Consider the following 23,085-nt stretch of genomic DNA (forward strand, 5'->3'; position numbering starts at 1 on the left):
CTAACTTGAATTTAAATAAATAAATTTTTTTAAAAACACTCATATCCAGAATACATGAAGAACTCCCAAAGCCCAGTGATAAGAAAACAATTTTTTTAAATAGGCAAAGGTTTGAACAGACTCCTTATGAAAGAAGATATATAGATGGTAAATAAACATATGAAAATAATGTTCGCTATCATTTGTAATTAGGGAAATCTGAATAAAAACCATAATGGGACACCACTATATATCTGTCAGAAGGGCCAACCCTATTAAAAGACTGACCATCCTAGTGTTGGCAAGGATATGGAGGAAACGGAACTCCCCTGAAAGGAAAGGAAGCATATTGCTATAAAAAGACTTGTACACAAATGTTCGTGGTAGCTTTATCATAGTCGAAAATGCAACCTACGCTCTGCAGGGACAGAAAGCAAATCTGGTTGCTTAATGGGGGAAGGGTAGGCAGAATGAGTGGCCAGTATTTCAAAGGGGCCAAGGAAACTCTTGGAAGTGATGGATAATGTATTCACAACTCTGACCGGGAGGATGGTTTCCCAGGTATGTGTATGTATTTTAAAACTTACCAAGAATAGTCTTTAAGGTATGCACAGCTTAATGTATATCAACTATAGTTCAATATAGCTGCTAAAAAATAAAATGTGAAGCATGATTCCATTTGGGCTCTTTTTTAAAAAGAAGTCATATGCATATAGTCAAGGGATTTTGAAGGGTATGCAGAACACAAAACGTTATAGGAATTTTCACCAAGTTGGTTGTCTTAGAAGTGAAATTTTATTTTCCTTCCTCCCTCCCTCCCTCTCTCCCTCCCTCCCTCCCTCCCTCCCTTCCTTCCTTCCTTCCTTCCTTCCTTCCTTCCTTCCTTCCTTCCTTCCTTCCTTCCTTTCTTCCTTTCCTTGCCAGTGTTATTGGATTTTTAACAGTGATGTATTGATTTTATAACTAAAGTAACTTCATGTAAGGAGAAAATGTAACAATGATGTGTGTCACTCTAATGGAAACACCATTTTTAAGAAACTTTTTATTGTGAGCTATAACATGCATATGGAAAAGTATATAAAGTATAAGTCTGTAGTGTAATGCACATGTATAGGCACTTTTCAAAGTCACCCTCTATTACGTGATTGATTCTATGGAATCCCAGGAATCCCAGCTGGAGTGAGAGCCCTCATCCTCAGTGAATCATTCATTTACCAATGAATGATTGGAGAATCTCTTGGAGGAGATGTGAAGTAGCTATGAAAGAGAGGGAGGTAGAGAGGAGCATCCTATCACTAAATAAAAAAGCTATACGCCAATAATAAAATGTTTACTCTTTTGAGGCCCAGACCATGCATGAGTGTGGAGAAGGTGAGGCTTTGGGGAATATATGGAAACCTTCGTATAGAATATAGAACAATAAAGTGCAGGTAAGAGAGCAGTGTATGACACGGGGGCGGGGGGAAATGGTCATATACCTTGTTGAGATTTTAACGGAAGCTATAGAGCTTCCCTTGTAAAATTCACATATACACATACATACTAAATATTACATGCAATTACATACAATCACAAAGCCCATAACGTTAACAGACCTTGTGTTGCAAAATACCTCTGGAAAAAGGAATGCAAGAATTTCTGCTTCTCAGAGCATTGAGCAATCTACAGATAGTTGGGTAGAAAACCCTGGCACTAAGGTTTGAATGCAAAGTAGAGCACTGAAAAGTCAGATTAGGGCGGTAAGCTACCAGACAAGGAACCCCGGGCCACCATGTGACTCGTACAACACACACCCTCTGCAACTGGCACTCTGAGATCACAGGACCCAAACTGGTCATTCCAGTTGCAACAACATAGGCTGAATTCTCCACTGCCATATGCCCCAGGCCCAGTTGTTGATGGAGGGGGACTCCTGTCTATCAAGACCTTCACAAATATTCCCCATTGCAGTTCTCTGTGGGACTAATATGATCGGTCTTAAAATGATGGAGCTGGACTCTGACTGGGGTGTAGAGTGGAATGATATGCAAAATCATTTTAAAGAGAGGCTTAATTTGGATCTTCCACAAGCCCATTGGAAGAAACGACTGGGATTGCTACATAGAGCCCAAGCTGAGATCACTAAGCAACACAATCCCCCCATGGGCGAGTGTGGGTGGCGGGCAGCAGGAGTCACCCATGTGAAACTGAGGCATTCAGAGTTGGCTTCAAGTGGACATCAGTGACATAAGTGCAATGGTTTCCTTTTTTAAGTTTATTTGTTTTGAGAGAGAGAGAGCGAGCACATCAGCAGGGGAGAAGCAGCGAGAGAGGGAGAGACAGAGAATCCCAAGCAAGCTCTTCACAGTCAGTGCAGAGCCCAAAGCAGGGCTCAAACACGCAAACCTCAAGATCATGACCTGAGCCAAAATCAGGAGCCGAAAGCCTATCTGACTGAGACACCCAGCCGCCCCAGTGCAATGCTTTATAAGCCACAGTGCCCCTTAGAAATGAAACTGAAAGGCAAATTCCTAAGGATGGACAAGATTTGCTCTTGGGAAACAATGTCCACGCTGACTCATACCCACACAGGAGCCCACGCCTCAAGCACTTTCCTGTGTTTAAAGACCAAAGAAAGGTGGGTGGGGGCAGAACTTCTACCTGGTATGTCAATTCCACTCGAAAGTGAAAGTGAGACGACAGGACTCTCGAAAGGGAAAATCTTCAGGAGGACTCCAACTTAGGAAGCCGGATTAAAAGGTCAGGGAGGTAAGCCACCAGACACAGAAGCCCAGACACCCTGTGACTGGTATAACACACACTCTCTGATTGCAGTCAGCACTCTGAGATCACTGACAGGACCCACACTGGTCATTCTAGTTGCAACAGTGTAGGATAAATTCTCTGCTGTCTGCGCTTCTTTGGAAAATCTGGGACCTGGCAGTTGAGACCCAACTGGAACCCAGTTGCAAGGCTCCCCATCACCTCCACCTCCCCAACTCCCCCTCCCCCGCGCCCACTCCAGCCACTGCACCAGTAGCAACTTTCCCTTTCAGTCTTAACGGCCCTTGTCCATTTCCCTAGCACCATGTTCCCCCTTTCTACAGAGGTTTCATATACGCTGTTCCTCTCTTTACCTACTTAATTCCTCATTTTTCAGATATCAGCTATCACTTGCCCCAAGAAAACCCTCTGTGACTTCACGTATCACCCCAGACTCTGCAGTCCCTGTTAACCTATATTTTGTAACATCACATATTTCCATGGCTGTCTCCCTCTCTGAAGTTCCATGAGCTAGTTCTCAAAATAGAAACCTCAGGAATATAGTTTTCAATTTTTTATTTTGAAAAAGACTTTAAGATGGCAAAAACAACACAGTTCCCAATATACCTTGCACATAGCTTTCACTAATGTTAACATCTTCCATAATCCTAGTGCGATGATCAAAGCCAAGTCATCTACACTGGTGAATCCTGTTTCTCAGCCTTTTTCTAACCCAGCACCCAATGCAAGAGGCCACAATTTCTTTATTCTCTGCCAGGCTGTGACTGTTCCTCCATCTTTCCTTATTGTTCATGGCCCTGCACTTTTGAAGAATACTGGCCATTTATTTTGTAGTGTCTCTCGATTTGGGTTTGTCTGATCTTTCCTCATTATCGAAATTATCCATTTTTTGACAATCCATTTTTACCACAGAAGTCTCATTGTGCCCTATCAGTGCATCATACTGGGAAGTGCACAATGTCAATGTCTTATTACTAGTGATGTTAACTTAGTGATGTACACGTGGTTAAGGTGGTGCCTGCCAGTTTCCCCACTATAAAGTGACTCTTTTCCCCTTTGCAATTGCAATCTTTTAAGGAAATATCTTGAAGCCATGCAAAATCCTGTTTTTTAAAAAATTTTTAATGTTTATTTTTGGGAAAGAGAGACAGAGCATGAGCAGGGGAGGGACAGAGAGAAGAGAGACACAGAATCTGAAGCAGGCTCCAGGCTCCGAGCTGTCCACACAGAGTCCAACACAGGGCTCGAACTCACGAACTGTGCAATCATGACCTGAGCCAAAGTCAGATGCTCAACCAACTGAGCCACCCAGGCCCCACTATTTTTAATCATACTTTTAGCCAATAATTTTAGCTTATCCAAGGATACTACTTATCTACAGCAATTATTATAATAGTGTTTGCCTAACAGTAATTTTTTTTTCCTACTTCCAAAGTTCCTTCTCCATTTAATTGGGATTCTATTGTGTATAAAATCACATTTATTTTTACTCAGTCGATGAGAACACATGACTATCATTATTTACTTTATTGCTCAAAATGTCCAAGATTTGGCCCCTGAGAGCTCCTTCAAGTTGGTCCCTGTGTCTTTTCAATATGCCCCCATATCCTCATTATGCACAGTATGTGTATTTTCTCAATTGTAATATACATATACTTTCAGAATCGCTAACTCCTACTTCTGTGAAAAACAAATTGACTAACTAGAGTCCAGTATTTGTGTACAGACCCTTTGGTCTTTTTTAAAAAATTTATTTCTGAGAGAGAGAGAGAGAGACAGTGTGAGAAGAGGAGGGTCAGAGAGAGAGAGAGGGAGATACAGAATCTGAAAGAGGCTCCAGGCTCTGAGCTGGCTGTCAGCACAGAGCCCAACATGGGGCTCAAACCCACGAACTGTGAGATCATGACCTGAGCCCAACTCAGACGCTTAACTGACTGAGCCACCCAGGCGCCCCAGCAGACCCTTTGGTCTTTAGCTTTACAGCAGCCCAACAAAATACTGTCGCTTTAGTTAGTAATCCTTCTTACCTCCTTCAATGTGGTGGCATTCTTCATTTGAAATACAATTCATTTGTTATTTGTATTCCATTCTGAACTCCCCTCACTCGTGGTTGATTTTCATCATGCTTTGGGTATGAGGAACATTATTATGGTTCCAAAAGCCATAGTTACACGAAAAGAGATCTCAGAACTGTCCCCCCCACCCCCTTCATCCTTCACACCCTGCTATTGTTTCCTCTTCGTGCCACAATATTCCTACCTACCCTCTGTAAATAACTAATCTCTTTAGTTCCTGGCTTATCTTTCCTTATTTTCTACAAATGAGCCAAGACATTTGTATTTATTTACAAGCACCTCTTCTTTCTTCCATGAAAAGTAGCACATTATACTTCTTTGCACTTTGCCCTTGCACGTAACAATGTATCCTGGAAATAACTCAACATGGATTCAGAGATCTTCCTCCTTCTTTTTCATAGCCAAATAGTACTCAGCGTGGACATGCTACGTTCAGTCACTTTCTCATCGACATTTACATTTCTAATATTTGCAATCAAAATGCTGCAATGAATAATCTCGTGCAAGTTTATTTTTGTATTGTTGGAAGTGCAGCTTCAGAGAAAATTCCCAGCACTGAAATGCAGGGTCAAAGAGCAAGCACCTTTGTTTTTGTTTTTTTTTTTTAAGTTTATTCATTGATTTTTGAGAGAACCGGCGGAGAAGGGGCAGAGAGGGGACGGAGGATCTGAAGTGGGCTCTCTGCTGACTACAGAGAGCCTGATGAGGGGCTTGAACTCAGGAACCACGAGATCATTACCTGAGCCGATGTCAGATGCTTCACCCACTGAGCCATCCAGGTGCCCCAAGAGTGAGCACTTTTGAAGTTTTTTAGGTTCTGACAAATTCACCACCAAGGATGGGGAATTTCACTCCAACCAACTGTGCAGAAGCACCTGTTGCCCCATAGCCTTCCCAGAAGTGTGGTTTGTACTTCTGTTTTCATCAACCTGAAAGGTGATATTCTCTCACCATGGGTTAGGTTTGCACATTTTTCATGTTTAAGGGCCGTTTTTACATCTTAATGTGTGTGAGAGAGAGAGTTTATTTACGAACTTTCTCAATTTTTCTATCAGGTTTTTAGTCCCTTGAATGTTTCATTCTTTATATAGCAGAAATATTAGACCTTTGTCTATATGTGCTATAAATATTTACTTCCAATCTTTTGACTTTATGGTATTTCTTGCTGAGGGACTTTTCTATGTGTATGTAGTCACATGTATCCATCTTTTATCATCTCTATAATATGCTTTGATTTCTTTTAGTATATGTGTGGTTTCACTTTCGGACACTTAGACATTGGGTCTATTTGGAGTTTACTTTGCATACAGCGTAAGTTTACTTTGCATTCAACTTTTCCCAAATGGCTTTCAGTTGGCTCAGCACCATTTGTTAAAAAGTCTCTTTTGCCTATGATTTGAGACTTCTCCCCCCTCCTGAGACCTGGGGGAGCATTTGACCCAAGATCCTGGCATGAGATGGAAACATTAACCAAGACAATGAGATTCCATTCTTGGGTCTAAACGAAAGAGCAACTGTCAGAAAAAGCCCCAAAAGGCCAACAGAGGACAAGGCTGGAGCTGAGCGACAGGAAAGAAAGCAAACCAAGGAAAGTCGGACAGTGCTGAGGTGGAATGAAGCAGAGATACCAAGCAGCTCATGAGGCAGAAACAGAAGAGATGGTCCCTGGGATCTCCTCGGCTCTGCGACAAGCCTCTCTGGCAGAAACAGCTCAGTGCAGACAAGCTCCTAAATCCTGACGTGCTCCATGGACAAATACACAGCCACGACAAAGGAGGAATTGTCAGCAAGTTAAAAAGGTTTATTGTCATTCCGGGCTCCAAATGAGCCCAGAAGCTGGGGGTGATCCGTGGGTTAGTAAGTTGTTGTGGAGGACAGGATGATGGACAAATCCAGGCACCCGATGTAAGTCCACCCTTCTTCATGGAATCCTTGCTCCACAGAGCAGCTGCTGGTGGGTTCTAGCTCTTTCAGTGTTTGCCCCAGCCACCCTGACAGCGTTCCCAGGCTGAGACCTCATGATCCCCACAGCTCACAGCTTGGAGAGGCTGCGTCCCCCTCCCTGAGGGCTAGAAGAGCCTACTCCGTGGGTCAGACACCTAGGTTTGGCCGTATGGAGGGAGGGACAGTACAGGAGGAGCGGTCCCACGACCAGAAGGACAGGGAATGCAGGTTCGTATGTCAGAGGTCGCAAAGTGGCCATCCAGGGCCGTATTTCCCCACTGACAAGTCTTTTAGGCCCTTTTGGCCTGCACAGTGTTTTCATCAGTTGCCAATATTTAAAAACTGTAAGATTTCATAGAAAAGTCTGGATTTCTGGGCTTTGCCGGGGGGGGGGGGGGGATTGAGAATATTTGGCAATACTGAGGCCACAACATTCTCCTATGACACCAAGTGGCCATAGCTTCACACCAGATGCCCCTAAGGGCTGAATGCATCCTTTCTAACTCATCCCAGGCCCCGCCATCTCTGATAATATCCAGCTCAAGACTGGACATCAGCTGCCTTATAACAATGGATATATGCTGCCATAAAAAGGGGAAAAAAGATGACACGCCTGGAAGCAATATGTTCCTGGTGGCCCTGGTCGCTTGTGCTCAGCTCTGTAGGCACCTGAGTTTGTAAACTATCTTAGACACATGAGAGCATTCTTAAATCCCTCTCCCAGAACAGCCCTCCACCATATGCCCTGCCTCTCCAGGATATGCTATGTCCCACTGTTCAGTGAACAAATCTAGAAAAGAATACTGAATTAATCGTAGGAGTTAACGGAGGAACAGCCCAAGATGAGCTACTGCAGCCCCTTCGTTGTAAGAGGGGACTGGAATGAAACAACTGTTAATACTCTCATTCTGCTTTGGAGTCACTGACCAAAAAAAAAATAAAATTTTTTTTTTTTTTTTTTTTAAAGAAGATCATGAAGATATTTCAGGAAACCAAGATTGGGTCAGTCTGAGCTTGAGGTTACAAAATATATTGGTCCTATTCCTTGACTGTTTACAAACTGAGTTAAGCTCTGAGAAAGCCATTGGGTTGAGGAGGAAAATGAAGCAGCAGGTACAGCAGGTGTCTCGGGCTATCAAGAACTGCCCAGCTCCTCCCTAGGTTGGCGCTGCCTAGCCATGTCTAAAATGTCAGCGGAATAAAATGATTTTCAGCAAGGGTACTGCATCATTGCAGAAATGGGCCTGAAGGGGGACAGAGAGTCAGGACTGGACCTTAGCAAAGGCAAGACAGAAGAAGGGGGCTCTCTTCCTGGTCCCCCTTCATTCTGCTGTGTGGCTGGCGCCACCTTATTTGCCCTTCAGCGAGGCAGAGATCTTGACACAGCCCAGACGCTCCCCGTAGCTGCTGAGGACCGTCTTGATGCGGTAGTTGCCGGAGCTGAGCCAGCTGGGCACCTCCAGCTCGGGCAGGGTGAAATCACTCTCAGGCAGTGAGTAGATGCCCTGCATGAGAACCGGTGGATCACAGGTCAGGGGGAGCCTCCTGATGCAGCCATGAAATGCCCCTCCTCCCACTGTCGTGGCAACCACGCGAGATTTGAGATTGCATAGCACTAAGGACCATAGAGGGGTAAAGCTAAAGGGCAGTGGGGGCACACTGCCCCTCAAGTCTCCCAGTTCACAGACAGATAAACCAAGGCTCCTACAAGATAAGCGATGCGGGATAGATCACACCCCACTTAGACATCTAGGTCTGCAGGAGGAGAATGCAAGAACCCTTCTCTCCAGACCCCACATCTTTACTCCAGCCACAGAAATGACGCACTCCCCCCCGGAGTACTTACCGCTTTGAAGGGACAGTGGCAGGGAAGTCCATAGGTGCGCAGGGGCTCTGGGCAGGGCTCCCCAGGGGGAGTAAAGGTGTCAATTATTTGGCAGAAGTCTTCATAGGTACAGCTGCCAATTTGTTCCACACACGGGATTTTGGCCCAGAAGCCAGTAACTTCTTTTTCCAAGGTCAATTCCACCTGGTGAGAAAGAGTTGGAAAAAGTGTAAATTCCAAGGCAACCATACCAGCTCCTCTACACCTTTAAAAAAAGGTCAGCATTTTACTTTAATCACAGAATTTCTAGTTGGATGGGGTCTTGGAGATGTTCGGATTCAGAAATGACAACATGGTGGCACATGTCCCATTCTTACCTTTTCCTGTGCCTTAAAGGTTTATTTATTTTTGAGAGAAAGCACGAGCAGGGGAGGGGCAGAGAGAGGCTACCAGTGCAGAGCCCAACACGGGGCTCCAACTCACCAACCATGAGATCATGACCTGGGCTGAAATCAAAAGTCAGACACTTAACCAACAGAGCCACCCAAGAGCCCCAATTGCTGTGATTTTTCCCCCCTTCACTGAACCACAGTCTTAGATTTCTTCAGATAGTCATTTCCATTGGTTAAAGCTAACACTTGAGTTGAAATGCACTTGTCCTCAAATTGCTAACTGGCTAATTGGCATTGCTTCCTAGACCTCCCTTCTCGGCCCAATCTTGGCTTCACAACCCTTCTCTGTGTAAACCTTCAGGCAGCTACTGCCGGCAGCTTGGAGTTGGCCATTCTTGGATCAAACCTTCTCTGTATAAAAGACAGAATTTGAAACAGGAATTTATAGGGAGATCACTGTGGGATCGATGTAAGGAAGATTTTCTTAACAATCATAGCCAGGTCACAACAGACAGAACTACCGCAAGAAGTGGCGGGCTTCCGGGACCCAGATGGGGAAGCCCCTGAAGGACCCCTGCACCCAGAGAGAAGCTGGAAGAGAAGATCTGTGATGCGCTTCACACCTCCACGCCGTCATGACCCTACTCATGTTCTAGAGGTTGCGGCTGACCCAGAAGTGGCCGGAGCTCAAGGCAGACAATGCCAGCTGTGCGTGGCACATGTTAACATTCACTAAGTGAGCAGTCTCTCTGGACCATGTTCATGCCCCACCAAATGTATCCAGGGAAAACAGGAAAGGGCAGGAGGAAGTTAGCTCATTCGAGCATCTGATTCCTTATGGATGTCGTGGCAGGAAATGACAACGTTAGGATCCCTTTCAGCTCTGACATTCTAGCATTTCATGTTTCCCAGCCTCCAGGCTCACTTGATTTAGGGCTTTTGTTTCTTAGAGACAAACCCCGGTGGGCACTTACTCCCCCAGAGCCTGCTGGGCTTAGAAGGCTGGCTCCCCAGGCTGTTAGCCATCCAACTGCCAGATGTCAGGACCCAGGCCCAGGACGAAGGGAGATGCCAGTGTAGCCTGTATTGTAATCCCAAGTGGACCAACTCAAACCACTTCCCCCGCTGACCTCAGCCCACTCGTTACCCTGCATGGTCCCCTCCCGGCCTTTCCTGCTCTCCTGCCAAGGCTGCCCCAACCCCTTTGCACAGGAAGAGTGGTTGGGAAGCTACTCCAGCCTCGTCCTAGAATTGTGCCCTGGTGGGAAGCTACTTCTCTCAGTTTCCTCCTTTCCCTGACCTGCAAAAGCAGGATATTTTATTTTATTTTATTTTATTTTATTTTATTTTTTTAAATTCTTTTTAATGTTTTATTTATTTCTGAGAGAGAGAGACAGAGACAGCGTGAGCAGGGGAGGGTCAGAGAGAGAGGGAGTCACAGACCGAAACAGGCTCCAGGCTCTGAGCTGGCAGTCAGCACAGAGCCCGACGCGGGGCTCGAACCCACGAACCGCGAGACCGTGACCCAAGCGAGAGTCGGACGCTCAACCGACTGAGCCACCCAGGCGCCCCAAAAGCAGGATATTTTAGAGCGCCTAGCTTTCTCACACAACCCCACGGAGTGAGACAGAGGCTGTAAATCACTTAGCATGGAGCCTGAAATCCAAACGTTAACTTCTGTGGGACAGCCTGTCCCACCTTCTCTCTTAGCCAGTACCGTCTCCCAGCCCTTGCTTCACTGATACCTCAATGCAAATGGTTGAGCCGGCTGTGCCCTGAACAAGATGAGGGGACCAGCGGGGGCCAAGTCCTGCCTGGGGTCTTCCCACCAGGCCAGAAGGAGCCGTACGTCCCGCCCCCCACCCCCTCCCAGGACAAGCACAGCACAGGAGCTACTCCGTGGGAATGCACAGAACAGAAGGCAACAGGAGCCTGGAGGCAGCAGCCAGGCCTACCATTTGGGGACTGCAAGCCCTGGCTCACTTCCCAGTCCCTGTTCCCAGCCTACTTGCTCCTATGGCTCAGGAAAGCGAGTACTATGGGCGATAAGTTCGGTCATCTCTCCAGCCCAAGACTCCCTTGGCAGGTAGATAGCTCAAGCTTAATAAACTTCTGTGTCATGGGACCTGCCCTGACAACAGACAGACAGAGGCACTGATAGGTAAGCGAGGCAGGATCCCCACTCCTGCCAGATGGCAGTCCCTTCCCCATCAGGCCTCCAGTCCTCCAACCCGACAATGGAATAGTTGAATCTCATGATCTTAAAGAGACCTATCAGTTCTGACATCCTAAGTGTAAAAATTTCTTACAGGTCAAAAAGAAATGGTTTCTTTTGGCTTCCACCACAGGGATAGACACACAAAGGCTCTAGATCTAGACACTCTGATAGCAACTGAAGGGGAGCCATTTGATGTGTTGGGAAGAGGGTGGTTATAAGGCCTCAGGCAGGGGCACTGCAGGTACATGACCTTAGTGGGGGGAGGGGGAGAGGCCAAACTGTCAGGCCTGAAAGCCATATGTCTGAAAGCCCAAAATAAGCACCTATGCCAAATGAAGCAGCAATTTCTGATTCCTGAGGACAGGAAAACTAGGGTCCGGTCTGGAACTTTAGGGAGGGCCTAGAGAAGGGAGTTAGAAACTATGCCAAACCAAGTGGAGCAAGTTAAAAGAGGAAAAGGGAGCTCCTGGGATAGGTCCCGTCTTGCCCATGGCTCATGGAATCCGGGGCATCCAGCATCTAACCACTGCAGCAGGGACTACGTCCATCCAGGCCCAAGATGGGACTCTGGATTAAAACAAACCCACTTCAGCAAGATCAGAGGAAGAGAATGAATTGGCTCTCCTTCTAGCAGGCTGTGTGGGCCTGGACCGCTCACCCTCCTCTTCAGGCCTCAGTATCAAGGGGTGGAAGTCATTGATCTCAAGAGGCCTCCAGGTTCATAAGGGTCTAGAGTCTGAGCAACTCTCCCAAGGGGGTCTCTGCCAGGCAAGGAAAGTTCTGGAGCACTCTCCTGCAAGCACACCAAGCACTAAGTCCACCTCCTTGCCAGAAAGAGTTCAGGGGCAGGGAACACACAAAAAATACACCAGCCTTGAATGTGCTAATAATCACATGACCAGGAGTTGGGGGGGGGGGGGAGGCAAGTCACACCTTCTAAGAGTCTCCCGTTCCCTTATCTGGAAGATGAGGCTAATCATCTTTTCTCCTACATAAGTGTTCAGAGGCTTTCATTTAATCACTAATAAGCACATACCCTCAAAAGTAAAGGAACTGAACCAAAAATATATGTGTAAGAGAAATGTAGGGGGAGGGAAGGGGCTAAGAGAATCTGAGCACAGTGTTTACAAAGTGCAATGGCCCAAAATTTATGAGAGGTAAGGAAGGGGAGGTCCATCTCAATGGTCTTTGAAGAACCCAGGAAAAGCAGGCTGGGGACAGAAGGAGTTCACCGGCTTTTTCTTTCCAAGTCAGTTGCACAGCATCATGGGAAAGCCAGCATTCTGTATGACAGTGAGAGGAGGGTGCGAGGAGAGCAAGCATTGTGGCACCTGCCGGAGAGCCTTACACTTCCAGATGCAGCAGCAGAAGCATGGAAATGGCATTTGTGTGACCCTCACAGATGATCACTTGATAAATAGCTAAAGAAAATGCAATGATCTGGGTACCTGGGTGGCTCGGTCAGTTAAGCATCTGACCTGTTCAGGTCATGATCTCATGGCTTATGAGTTCAAGCCCTGCATCAGGCTGTGTGCTAACAGCTCAGAGTCTGAAGCCTGCTTTGGTTTCTCTGTGTCCCTCTCTCTCTGTCCCTCCCCCACTCATGCTTTCTCTCTCTCTCTGTCACTCACAAATAAATTAAACATTAGAGAAAGTTGAAAAAGAAAACGGAAATGCAACGATCTAGCCTGGAGAAGACTTGGGAGGAGGTGCAGGGGAAGACAGGGCCCAAGAGCTATCCACACATCCAGGGCTTCTGTCTAGGTCAAAGGGGCCACAGGAAAAGATCGACACTAATTGAACTATTAATAAGAGTTAACATGTATTGAGCAGGTCTTATGCAAAGCACTCTCTATATTATTAACACAGTAAATGTCCATGTGAGAAGTAAGCGAGATGATTCATTTCCAGAAGCACCAAATAAAAGCTGTGTTGTCTAATTAACAATAGGTTTACAACCAACTGGAAAATGTACGAACCTCTCCCCTGCCACGGTGGAATCCCGAACCCTTAGGCACTTCCAGGTTGTTCCCTTCTCCATTTAGCGGGCTTTGCAATGAGCATGCACCAAAAAACTGATGTCTGTGTCACCTCAAAGAATGTACATTTGTTCCAATCAGACTACTTTTTGGCCTGACGTGGGCATAGGCCACTTCCGGGTAAGGCTGTAACCTCTGTAGCGCTCAGCCAATGGGGAATCAGGGGAGGGACTTGCAAGCTAGGAGATAAATTGTCTGCTGTAACCATCTCGAGTGTGCCTCTCCATCAGACACCCACTCTTGCAAGAACGTTGATTAAAGCCTCGCTTCACTGTGCACTGAGTCTCTGTGTCCCCCCTTTGTCGGGGGCAGTGGGCTGATTTCTCACAGTCCATAAGCAACCTCTGAGGTAGCTGTGATTCAGCCCGGGCTAAGGGCGGCTATAGGGACAGATTCCAAATCAGAAACCTTTTATTCTTTTTTAATTGTTTAAATGTTTTTTAGAAAGAGAGCATGAACAAGAGAGAGACAGTCAGAAGGGGAGGGATGAGGGGGAGAGAGAGAGAGAGAGAGAGAGAGAGAGAATCTCAAGAAGGCTCCACCCTCAGTGCAGAGCCTAAAGTGGGTCTTGATGCCACAACTGTGAGATCATGACCTGAGCCGAAATCAAGAGTTGGATACTCAACTGACAGCCATGCCGGAACCCACAGAAACCTTTAAAAAAATTTTTTTAAGGTTTATTTATTTTTGAGAGACAGAGACAGAGTGCAAGCGAGAGAGGGGAAGAAAGAGAGGAGACATATAATCTGAAGCAGGCTCGAGGCTCTGAGCTGTTAGCACAGAGCCCGACGCAGACCTCAACTCATGGACCACCAAATCATGACCTGAGCTGAAGTCGGACGCCCAACCAACTGAGCCACCCAGGGGCCCCAGAAACCTTTTAAACAATCAAAACAAAACTGGTGCTAGAGTAGATCTGCAAAAGGACAACCCGAAGGGCATATCAGAATATGGTATAAAGACACCAATTCAAAATAGTGAGAAGGACTACAATGTATGGTATATAAAAAGCCTTCATTGAGGACATCCAGACGGCCAACAGACACATGAAACGATGCTCAGCATCCCTCATCAGGGAAATACAAATCAAAACCACACTGAGATACCATCTCACGCCAGTCAGAGTGGCTAAAATGAGCAAATCAGAGAATTCTAGATGCTGGCGAGGATGTGGAGAACCGGGCACCCTCCTACACTGTTGGTGGGAATGTAAACTGGTACAGCCCCTCTGGAAAACAGTGTGGAGGTTCCTCAGGAAACTAACACTAGAACTCCCCTATGACCCAGCAATAGCACTGCTAGGAATTTACCCAAGGGATACAGAAATGCTGAGGCATAGGAGCACATGTACCCCAATGTTCATAGCAGCACTCTCCACAATAGCCAAAACATGGAAAGAGCCTAAGTGTCCATCAACAGATGAATGGATCAAGAAGATGTGGTTTATCTATACCATGGAATACTCCATGGCAATGAGAAACAATGAAATCTGGCCATGTGTAGCAACATGGATGGACCTTGAGGGTGTTATGCTGAGCGAAATAAGTCAGGCAGAGAAGGACAAATATCATATGTTTGCACGTATAGGAGGATTAGGAGGAACTTAACGGAGGACCATGGGGGAGAAGAAGGGGGGAAATGGTGGGGGAAAGGGAGAGAGGCAAACCATGAGAGACTCTTGAATGCTGACAAAAACTGAGGACTGATGGATGTGAAAGGGAGGGAGGGATGGGCGTGGAGGAGGGCACTTGTGGGGATGAGCACTGGGTGTTATGTGGAAACTAATTTGGCAATAAACTATTTGTAAAAAAATAAAATAAAATAAAATACATTCTGGAAGAAGAAAAAAAAAGCCTTCATTGTCTGTAAAAGAAAAAAGCATGTAAATTTTTTAAAAAAGCATGTAAATAGCCACCCCCCAAAATAGGCAACAGACATGAACAAACTGGCTCTTCCCAAAGTAAATACAAAAGGCAAAAAAACTTATAAAAAGACATTTAACCTCATTAGCAATGACATAAAATACTGGAAACCATTTTCAGAAAATGCTCAGTATTGGGGCGCCTGAGTGGCTTAGTCGGTTAAGCATTCGACTTTCACTTAGGTCATGATCTCGCGGTTCGTGGGTTTGAGCCCCGCGTCGGGCTCTGTGCTGACTGCCAGTTCAGAGCCTGGAGCCTGTTTCAGTCTGTGAACCCTTCTCTCTCGGACCCTCCCCTGCTCACGCTGTCTCTCTCTCTCTCCTAGAAATAAATAAAACATTAAAAAAAAAAAAAAGAAGAAGAAAAGAAAATGCTCAGTATCACAAATGTGTGGAAAAAAGCAAATCTGTTGCTGGTTAGGGGATACATGGGCTCAAACATCTGGAGGCAATCGGACAATAAGGTGTTTATAACAGCCAAAAAATAAACAAAAGCCAGACAAACAAACAAAAACCTACCCTGGAAACAAACTAAATGTCTGACAATAGATTTGTTAAGTATATCAGGACAGATCTACAAAGAATATTTCAGCCAAAAAAAAAAAAAATTAGGTAGATTGATGCCAAATACCTTACAAAGAGGTATAGAGGGGCGCCAGGGTGGCTCAGTCGGTTAAACGTCCAACTTCATCTCAGGTCATGATCTTGCGGCTCGTGGGTTCAAGCCCCACATCAGGCTCTGTGCTGACAGCTCTCAGCCTGGAGCCTGCTTCATATTCTGTAAGTCCCTCTCTCCCCCTCCCTCGGTCAAGCTCTTTCCCTCTTTCTCTCAAAAATAAACATTAAAAGAAAATTTTTTAAAAAAGAAAAGAGGTATAGAACATACAGTATGATGCCCCCCAAAAAGCAAGTTTAATAGCACATGCTAAAAACCCCATTAGTGTGGGAAGGCTGGGTGGCTCAGTTGGTTAAACATCCCTCTCTTGGTTTTGGCTCAGGTCATGATCTCATGGTTTGCAGGTTGGAGCCCCACATCGGCCTCTGCACTGACAGTGCGGGGTCTGCTTGGAATTCTCTCTCTCTCTGCCCCTCCCCTGCTCACACACTCTTTCTGTCTCTCTCTCAAAATAAATAAACATTGGGGGGAAAAAAGCATTAGTGGAAATGTACATATATTTACCCCTGTAGAAAACATTCAACAATACATACATAGTTAATAATGACTCTCATGAGGAGTTAGATTGCAGAAGGACATTCACAAGAAGCATGGCTTATTCATACATGCCCACTCAAAATATGTGTGTGGGGACAGTTCCCAAGCCTAGTGTACCAAATGTTGAAAGTGCTTATCCCTTATCACTGGGTAGTGAGATTTCAGGTGAGTTAATTTTACCCCTTTTGACCATGTGTATTTTCTTTCTTTCTTTTTTTTTTTTACTGAAAAACAAATAGCTCAATTTATTTATTTATTTATTTTTTTACAAATAGTTTATTGTCAAGTTGGTTTCCATATAACACCCAGTGCTCATCCCCACAAGTGCCCTCCTCCATGCCCCCCTCCCCCCTCCCCCCCACACCCATGAATCCTCATGTGTATTTTCTAAAGTGACTACACATTACTTACTAACGGATGTGCCTGCTTGTCCAAAACACAATCGCCCAACTGGAGCTATCAGGCAGTCTATGAATCTACACATCCTTTGTGGCTCTGGGATCCCAGGACTGGACAATTACTTACCGTTGCCTGAGCATTCCTCCCTCAGGTCCCCCGCCAGCTGGCCCGTGGCACTTTCCTTCCAGCACCTCCCCGACCCCACCGCCCACCCCCAGACTCACCTTCTGAGGACTAATGAGGGAGACTTTGGTCCAGGCCTCAGCGCTGACAGTCAAGTTCCCAGGAAAGGCAATGGGGTCAGGTTTCAGAGTCAGGGTTTTGATCACGACAGGGTCCTTGCCCTCATCACAGTTATCCCAGGAAAAGCTGCTGAGCTGGGAGGGCCAGAGACAATCAGGCAGAAAGAAAAGAAAGGTTGGCAAAAGGAATTTTCATAGGTCGGAAACAACAGAACAGGCTACGGATGGTGTGATGTTGGGCAAGGGACCTGGCCTCCCTGAGCTTTATCTGCATGCAACTCCATGTCGGTAAGCCCCAGATAACATTTGTACCCATTTCCTAGGCAGGACTATCCTCAAAGACTCGAAAGACATCATCTTCCAAAAGTGTGCTGTAAAGTATAAAGCATGATATACCAGACCTTGAGCTTCAAAACCAGTGACTAACTACATCACCTTGGGTAGGTACCTTCTTGATCTCCCATGCTCCCCGCCCCCCACCTGTCTCCAGCCAGTCTTGGCATCTCTTTAGAGGGAAGCCCCCAGAGGATTCACCTTTGCAGCCCCCAGCACCTTACTCAGGTCACACCTGTGCTCAATTCACGGCCAGGAACAATAGGAACAATAGGAAACGTAACAGTGGGAAAACCCACCTTCAAGAGGTATGCAATTAGCCCAAGGAGAGACTAGGACACACATGGGGGGACCCCCAGCGGGCTGCTCGTTGATGGGCCCCAGTGAATGAGTTTCACCAATCCCAACCAGCACTTCCTTCCTCCCATCGTATTGCTCATCCCTTTCCCATCTGAGTCACCCTCCCCCCACGCTGAGCCAGAGGTCTCCAGATTCCACCATCTTGTCTAGCTACACAACCGCTGACTCCCCACTCCCACAGAACCCTGCCTGCCTGTCTATGACCTTTAACATTTCCTGTATTGTGCAGACTCTGCTCGCCCTCTCATGCCCTTCCAGCCTCCTGAAGATCACCCACGAGATACCTCAAGTACTCCCACAATGAGCATCCCATCTTGGAAGGAAAATCTGCCACCCCCACATCCCCCAGCCAACCCTCATCGTCAACACAGCCGGCAGGGCCGAATGGAAACACCTAACCCAAGTTAGGCTGACAGATTCTCTCTGCCTGGGAAATTGAGATTAAGGCAAAAATCCCTACGAGGACTTTGGGCTTTGTGGTGTCACTGGGTCACAACCTTTGGGATGAGGCCAGATCACCTAGACCTGTGACCCACGACCAAGCCAAAGTTTGGGAAGAGACAGTACTAAGGGCTCTGCTGGTTTCTGGAAAAGGGAACAGAAGGGTCACCCCCACCCCTGACCCACCCACCAACCCCATCTCAGGAGGCAGTCTGGGGTGGCAGTGAAAGGCACGCCTCTAGAGTGAGACAGAGGGTAAATCAAAGCTTTAGTCAACAGGTGTTGACAGCTCAGCCACCATATTATGTGATTCTATAGGCCAGTTTCCCCTTTGGCACCCCAATTTCCACATCTTTTAAGTGGGGGTTTTATTCTTTCCTCTCAGGGCTGTAGCAAGGGTGATAACATGTGTGTAGAGCTCTTGACACAATGCCAGGCCCAAAGCATGAACTTGCTCACTAAACAAGAGCCATTAGATGGCCCAGCCTCCACTTCCTGCCGTTAGTTTCAAGAGATTCCTTGTACACTTGAAGTAAACTTCTCCTCACTTGAGCTTTTTGGAATTGGGTTTGTCCCTTGGAATGAAACATGACATGAGGAAGAAAAGCAGAACAGGGTGTGATTCATGCTTGCATGCCCCACAGCCCCTTCCACATGATAAGTGCCAATAAACGTTTCCTTCAATATTCATCCCACAAATATTTATGGAGCAATGATCACGGGCCCTGGGCTAAGTCTGTGTTAATAGTGGTAAACAATTAGAAATATTCTTGCCCTGCCTTGAGGAGCTTACAGTCTAATGTCAATAAATATTACCCACCATTATTTCCGAGCACCAGACAAGAAACAAACAGTGATAATGTTGAGAGTAACAAAGGACTTACTTAAATAGGGTGGTAAGGAAATGATACTTAAGCTGGACTCCCACAGGATGAGGAGTCAGTCGCGTAAGTATGGAGAGAAAGAATGTTCTTTCCAGGCAGAGGCAACATGGGCAAAGGCCCTGTGGGGGGAAGCTTAGTAGGCCTGGGCACTACAGAAAGGCTGTTAGGCTAGATGTAGTGGATGACTGACGCGGGTAAGGTGGGAGGGGTGGTAAGGTCACTTCATGTAGGACCTCATCGGTTATAACTGGGACACTGGATTTACTGTAAGTGCAATGGAACCCCGTCACGAGAGAGCACCACAGCCTGGTTTGTGGTTGAGAATGGATGGAGACGGACAAATCTGGAAGGGGGAGACCAGTCAGGAGGCCACTGTCAAATGAAAGAAACATCTGGACTTAAGAGTGGGCTCGGGGGGAAAAAAAGAGTTGGGTTGGAGTATAGGTTGGAGGCCTAGCCATTTTCCGGGGCTGCTTTCACAGATTCTCGGGCAACCTAAGAACTGATTCCAGGCTCAGGCAGGTGCCCTGAATATCCTGTTGGAGCTGAGGAATTCCTTCCCTTCTCCTAAGCTCCCTGTCCTTCACAGAACTGGGGGAGGCATAAGAACTGGGTTTCCTGGTGCCTGACTAGAGGTTTCTGTAGCAATGGATTCTGCAGCTGGGTCCAGTCCCATCTGGAAAAGCAGGCACGAAGGATTAGCAATGTCCACTGAGGGCCAAGCCTGGGCCAGGGGTCCCCTCTTATCTGCATGGGATACTTTCCAACACCCCCAGTGGATGCCTAAAATCACAAATGGTCCTGAGCCCTATATATACTGTGTCTTTTTCTATACATACTTTCTTAATACATACGTATGATAAAGTTGAATTTGTAAGTTAGGCCCAGGAAGAGATTAACCACCTTAACTAATCATAAAATAGAACAATTACAATAACAACCCACGATTACGCGAATATGGTCTCTCTCCCTCAAAATATCTTATTCTACTGCACTCACCCCCCTTGTGAGGACTGGCTTGAGAAAGTGCCTGTCCGGTGAGATGGGAGTGAGGTGCAGGACTCAGGCACTGTGATATAGCATTAGGCTACTATTAATGAGGATTTTAGAAGGAGAATCATCTGACTCCAGACTGTGATTGACAAGCTAACAGACACCACGAAGAGCGAAATCACGGATAAGAGGAAGACTACTGTATTTGCAATCCCCAGTATAGGCAAAGGGGAAAGGCACAGATCTGGAGGCAAAAATATGGGTGACTAACTCAAATCTGGGTTCCAATCATACCTCAGCCACTTGAGGTTCAATTTCGTCATGTATTACATGGGCATAATTCTGTCTTCTCGCAGGGCTACTGGGAGAATGAGAAGTTTGTACAGAATATAAGGTCACCACTCCTCGAGGCTGGCAACCCATGAAAACACAAGACTGAGAAGCTGTCATAGATCAGAGGAAACTGAGGAGACAGAACATCAAAAGCACCGTGGTGCCCTGGACTGCATCCTGGAAAAGGAAGAAGGCATTCATGGGAAAACCAGTAAAATCCAAATAAAGCCGAGAGTTTAGCTAATGATGATGAGCCAATGTTGATGTCTCAATTTGGTATGCACAATGCACAATGGTAACGTAAGATGTTGATGGGGGGGAAACTGGGTGAGGAGTAAATGAGAACTCTGTACTATCTCTGCAACTTTCCTGTAAATCTAAAACTATTTCCCCAAAACAGCTTACTAGAAAACACACACGCACACGCACACACACACACACGCACACACACACACACACACACACACACACAGCACAGAGTATGTGCACAATAAATGATGGTCATTATACAGTGTCACTGAGTCTACTAAGCACCTATTGTATGCCCAGCACAGGATCAGACATTCTCCCCTCTGTCTAATGCAGGTCACAGCCCAGCAACACGTGACTGGTTAATGCTAGAAGAGGAAATGAAACTCAAGTTTCCAGATGTTTAAATGTTCACCATCACCCCACTGCCGTTATCTGCCCCATGGTCTCAGGCAGTGGACACTGAATCACACGAGCCCTGAGAAAAACAGAATGCTACAAGTTGTGCAATCTTAAGTGAGGTCCTATCCTCTATGGGTGTGAGTGAGGTGAGTGAACTTGGGATGTCTAAGGGCCTCCCCCAAACTGCTGATCCAAAGCCCTCTGGTCTGGGATGGCATCCATGGCCAAGGCATAGAAGAGAATGGGGATGTAGGGCAAGTTGGAGCTCTAGCCAGACTCCACCTCAAAGCGGTCAGCCCTGGAACCAAGAGAAATATTCTCAACCTACATTCACAGACAAATTGTGAATCCTCTAGGCAAATAAGGCCAAGAGGTCCTTAAGCCTTCAATCAACAGGCAAAATAATTAGACCCCTTGCCCCTGGGGCAGGTTGAGGCCAAGCCTACTGGCTTGAATCACTTTTCTTGTTTAAGATATTTGGAGCCTTTCCATTCATGAAAGCATCTCCCTTCACCCACGTCCATCTAAGAAAGGTAGGTTGGTATCATCATGCCCATTTTATAGATGAGGAGACCAAGACTCAGGGAACCCAAATGCCAGGCCCAGAGATCAGAGACATAGGAGGGATGAGAAGTCAAGCCTCAGTCCTATTCCACTTTCCCCTACACCACACTGTTCCTCTCCTTGCTCTAAAGCGAATATTTCCGAGGTGGTTGGAGGGAGGGGATCTAGGCTGGGCCTCTCCTAAACAGCTGCTGGAGGTAAGGTATCTTGCCCATAGCTATGCAGCAAACAGGCAATGGAACTAGGCTTCTCCAGGTCTCAGAATGACAGAACTTCCCTTTCCAAGGGTCTGGAGCATGGGGTGAAGGAGAAGTGAAGGAGGAAGCCTGGAGGCTGGGAACTCTTCATGACCCGTAACCACAAGCAGTGCGGCACACGACTGGATCTCTGTCACCAGAAAAACAAGTGTGGGTCTTCCTGCCTCTCAAACTCGCCCACCCATCAGGACAAGCAGAGCCACAGAGCTGTACAGAAGGGGAGTGGAAGGGGCGGGCCGGGGGGAGGTGCAGGTAAACAAGGATGAGGCTCTGGGCCCGGGAGCAGCTCCTTAGTCTTGCAATTCTGCCAAATTTCACTGAGACGTTGGAAAGACGGCAGGAGTAGAGACGTGCGGGAGATTAACACTTCCCCAAAAGTCTGGAGCAGAACAAGGCCTCACAGCCCAGCCTCACTCCCAGAGGGTGTTAACTGAAACTCAGAGAGTGAAAAGGACCTACTCGGTCTCCCACAGTTAGTGACTCCGGGAGGCTCTGCCACAGATAAGGAATTCTAGAAACCAGAGTGGCCGCCCCCATAAATCCACCCCGACCCACACACCCCCAACCGGGCCGGCATGCTGGGAGCAGCCTCGGAAAGGAAAGGGCGCTCACCTGTTTCAGGAGGGCATCCGCAGGTACCGCAGGGCTGGCGAGAAGCAAGCCCAAGACGAGCAGGAGCTGAGCCTGTATCTGAGGACTCATCGCAAGCGATAGGTCTGCGCAGGCCTAACTACTAGGTCTGCGTCGGCGACGACGCCTTTAAATACTTGCCTTCATTTATTATGCAAAGCCGGACATTGCTATGCAAAGCTGAGCGCTGAGGTTTGCCCCGCCCGGTCTGGATCTGAGGTTCCTAGGCCTGGTGGTAGCTCTCTCTCTCCCGACTCCACCCCCGAGAGGTTCCTACTGGAGCCCCTCCCACCGCGCAAGGGCGTCAAGCCCCTCCTTCTGACCGGCGTCAGCAGAGCCGGGGCGAAAGGGGAGGGGCTTGTGGGCGGGGCCGGAGCGAGAGGCGGGGCGGGGCGGGGATGCCTTTTCTAAAGCTGCCGGAAAAGCTTTTTTGTTTTCAAACCCGCGTGCATTCCTGGAGCAAATGTCACACTCCCCGTCCGTATTACTCTTTCCTGTATTCGTGTTACGAATTACTATGTCCTTTTAATAAGTATAATCATAATTGTAATAACTGAGAGTAAGTGCTTTAATGCATGCTAAGCACTGTTAAACACTGATAAACACTTAATCCATATTTTTGCGCCATT

The 23,085-nt window shown here is 46.8% G+C and overlaps 2 protein-coding genes across 3 annotated transcripts in view; one reads left to right on the forward strand and one right to left on the reverse strand.

Moving 5' to 3' along the window:
* The window catches only part of SLC36A3 (solute carrier family 36 member 3), a 55,105-nt gene extending 34,675 nt beyond the window's left edge, over window positions 1–20,430 (forward strand). The window contains exons 11-12 of one of the 2 annotated variants that reach the window (XR_005529711.1): window positions 17,334–17,450; window positions 20,378–20,403. Coding sequence is in view for 1 of the 2 variants with exons in the window: in XM_039239442.1 (XP_039095373.1) it covers window positions 20,378–20,414 (37 nt within the window). In the remaining variant the exon portion in view is untranslated. Of the gene's footprint in view, window positions 1–17,333; window positions 17,451–20,377 lie in introns of both variants that reach the window. The other variant, XM_039239442.1, reaches the window with a different exon arrangement.
* GM2A (GM2 ganglioside activator) lies at window positions 6,595–22,713 on the reverse strand. Its single transcript, XM_039239444.1, has 4 exons — window positions 22,439–22,713; window positions 16,993–17,145; window positions 8,608–8,790; window positions 6,595–8,266 (listed from the first exon to the last, which is right to left on the reverse strand). The coding sequence occupies exons 1-4, from the start codon at window positions 22,526–22,528 to the stop codon at window positions 8,111–8,113; spliced, it is 582 nt and encodes a 193-aa protein (XP_039095375.1). The 5' UTR covers window positions 22,529–22,713; the 3' UTR covers window positions 6,595–8,110.
* Window positions 22,714–23,085: the final 372 nt, after the last annotated feature.

The sequence above is a fragment of the Hyaena hyaena genome, unplaced genomic scaffold (genome assembly GCF_003009895.1).
Source record: "Hyaena hyaena isolate Hyena2069 unplaced genomic scaffold, ASM300989v1 scaffold_157, whole genome shotgun sequence".
Lineage (NCBI taxonomy): Eukaryota > Metazoa > Chordata > Mammalia > Carnivora > Hyaenidae > Hyaena > Hyaena hyaena.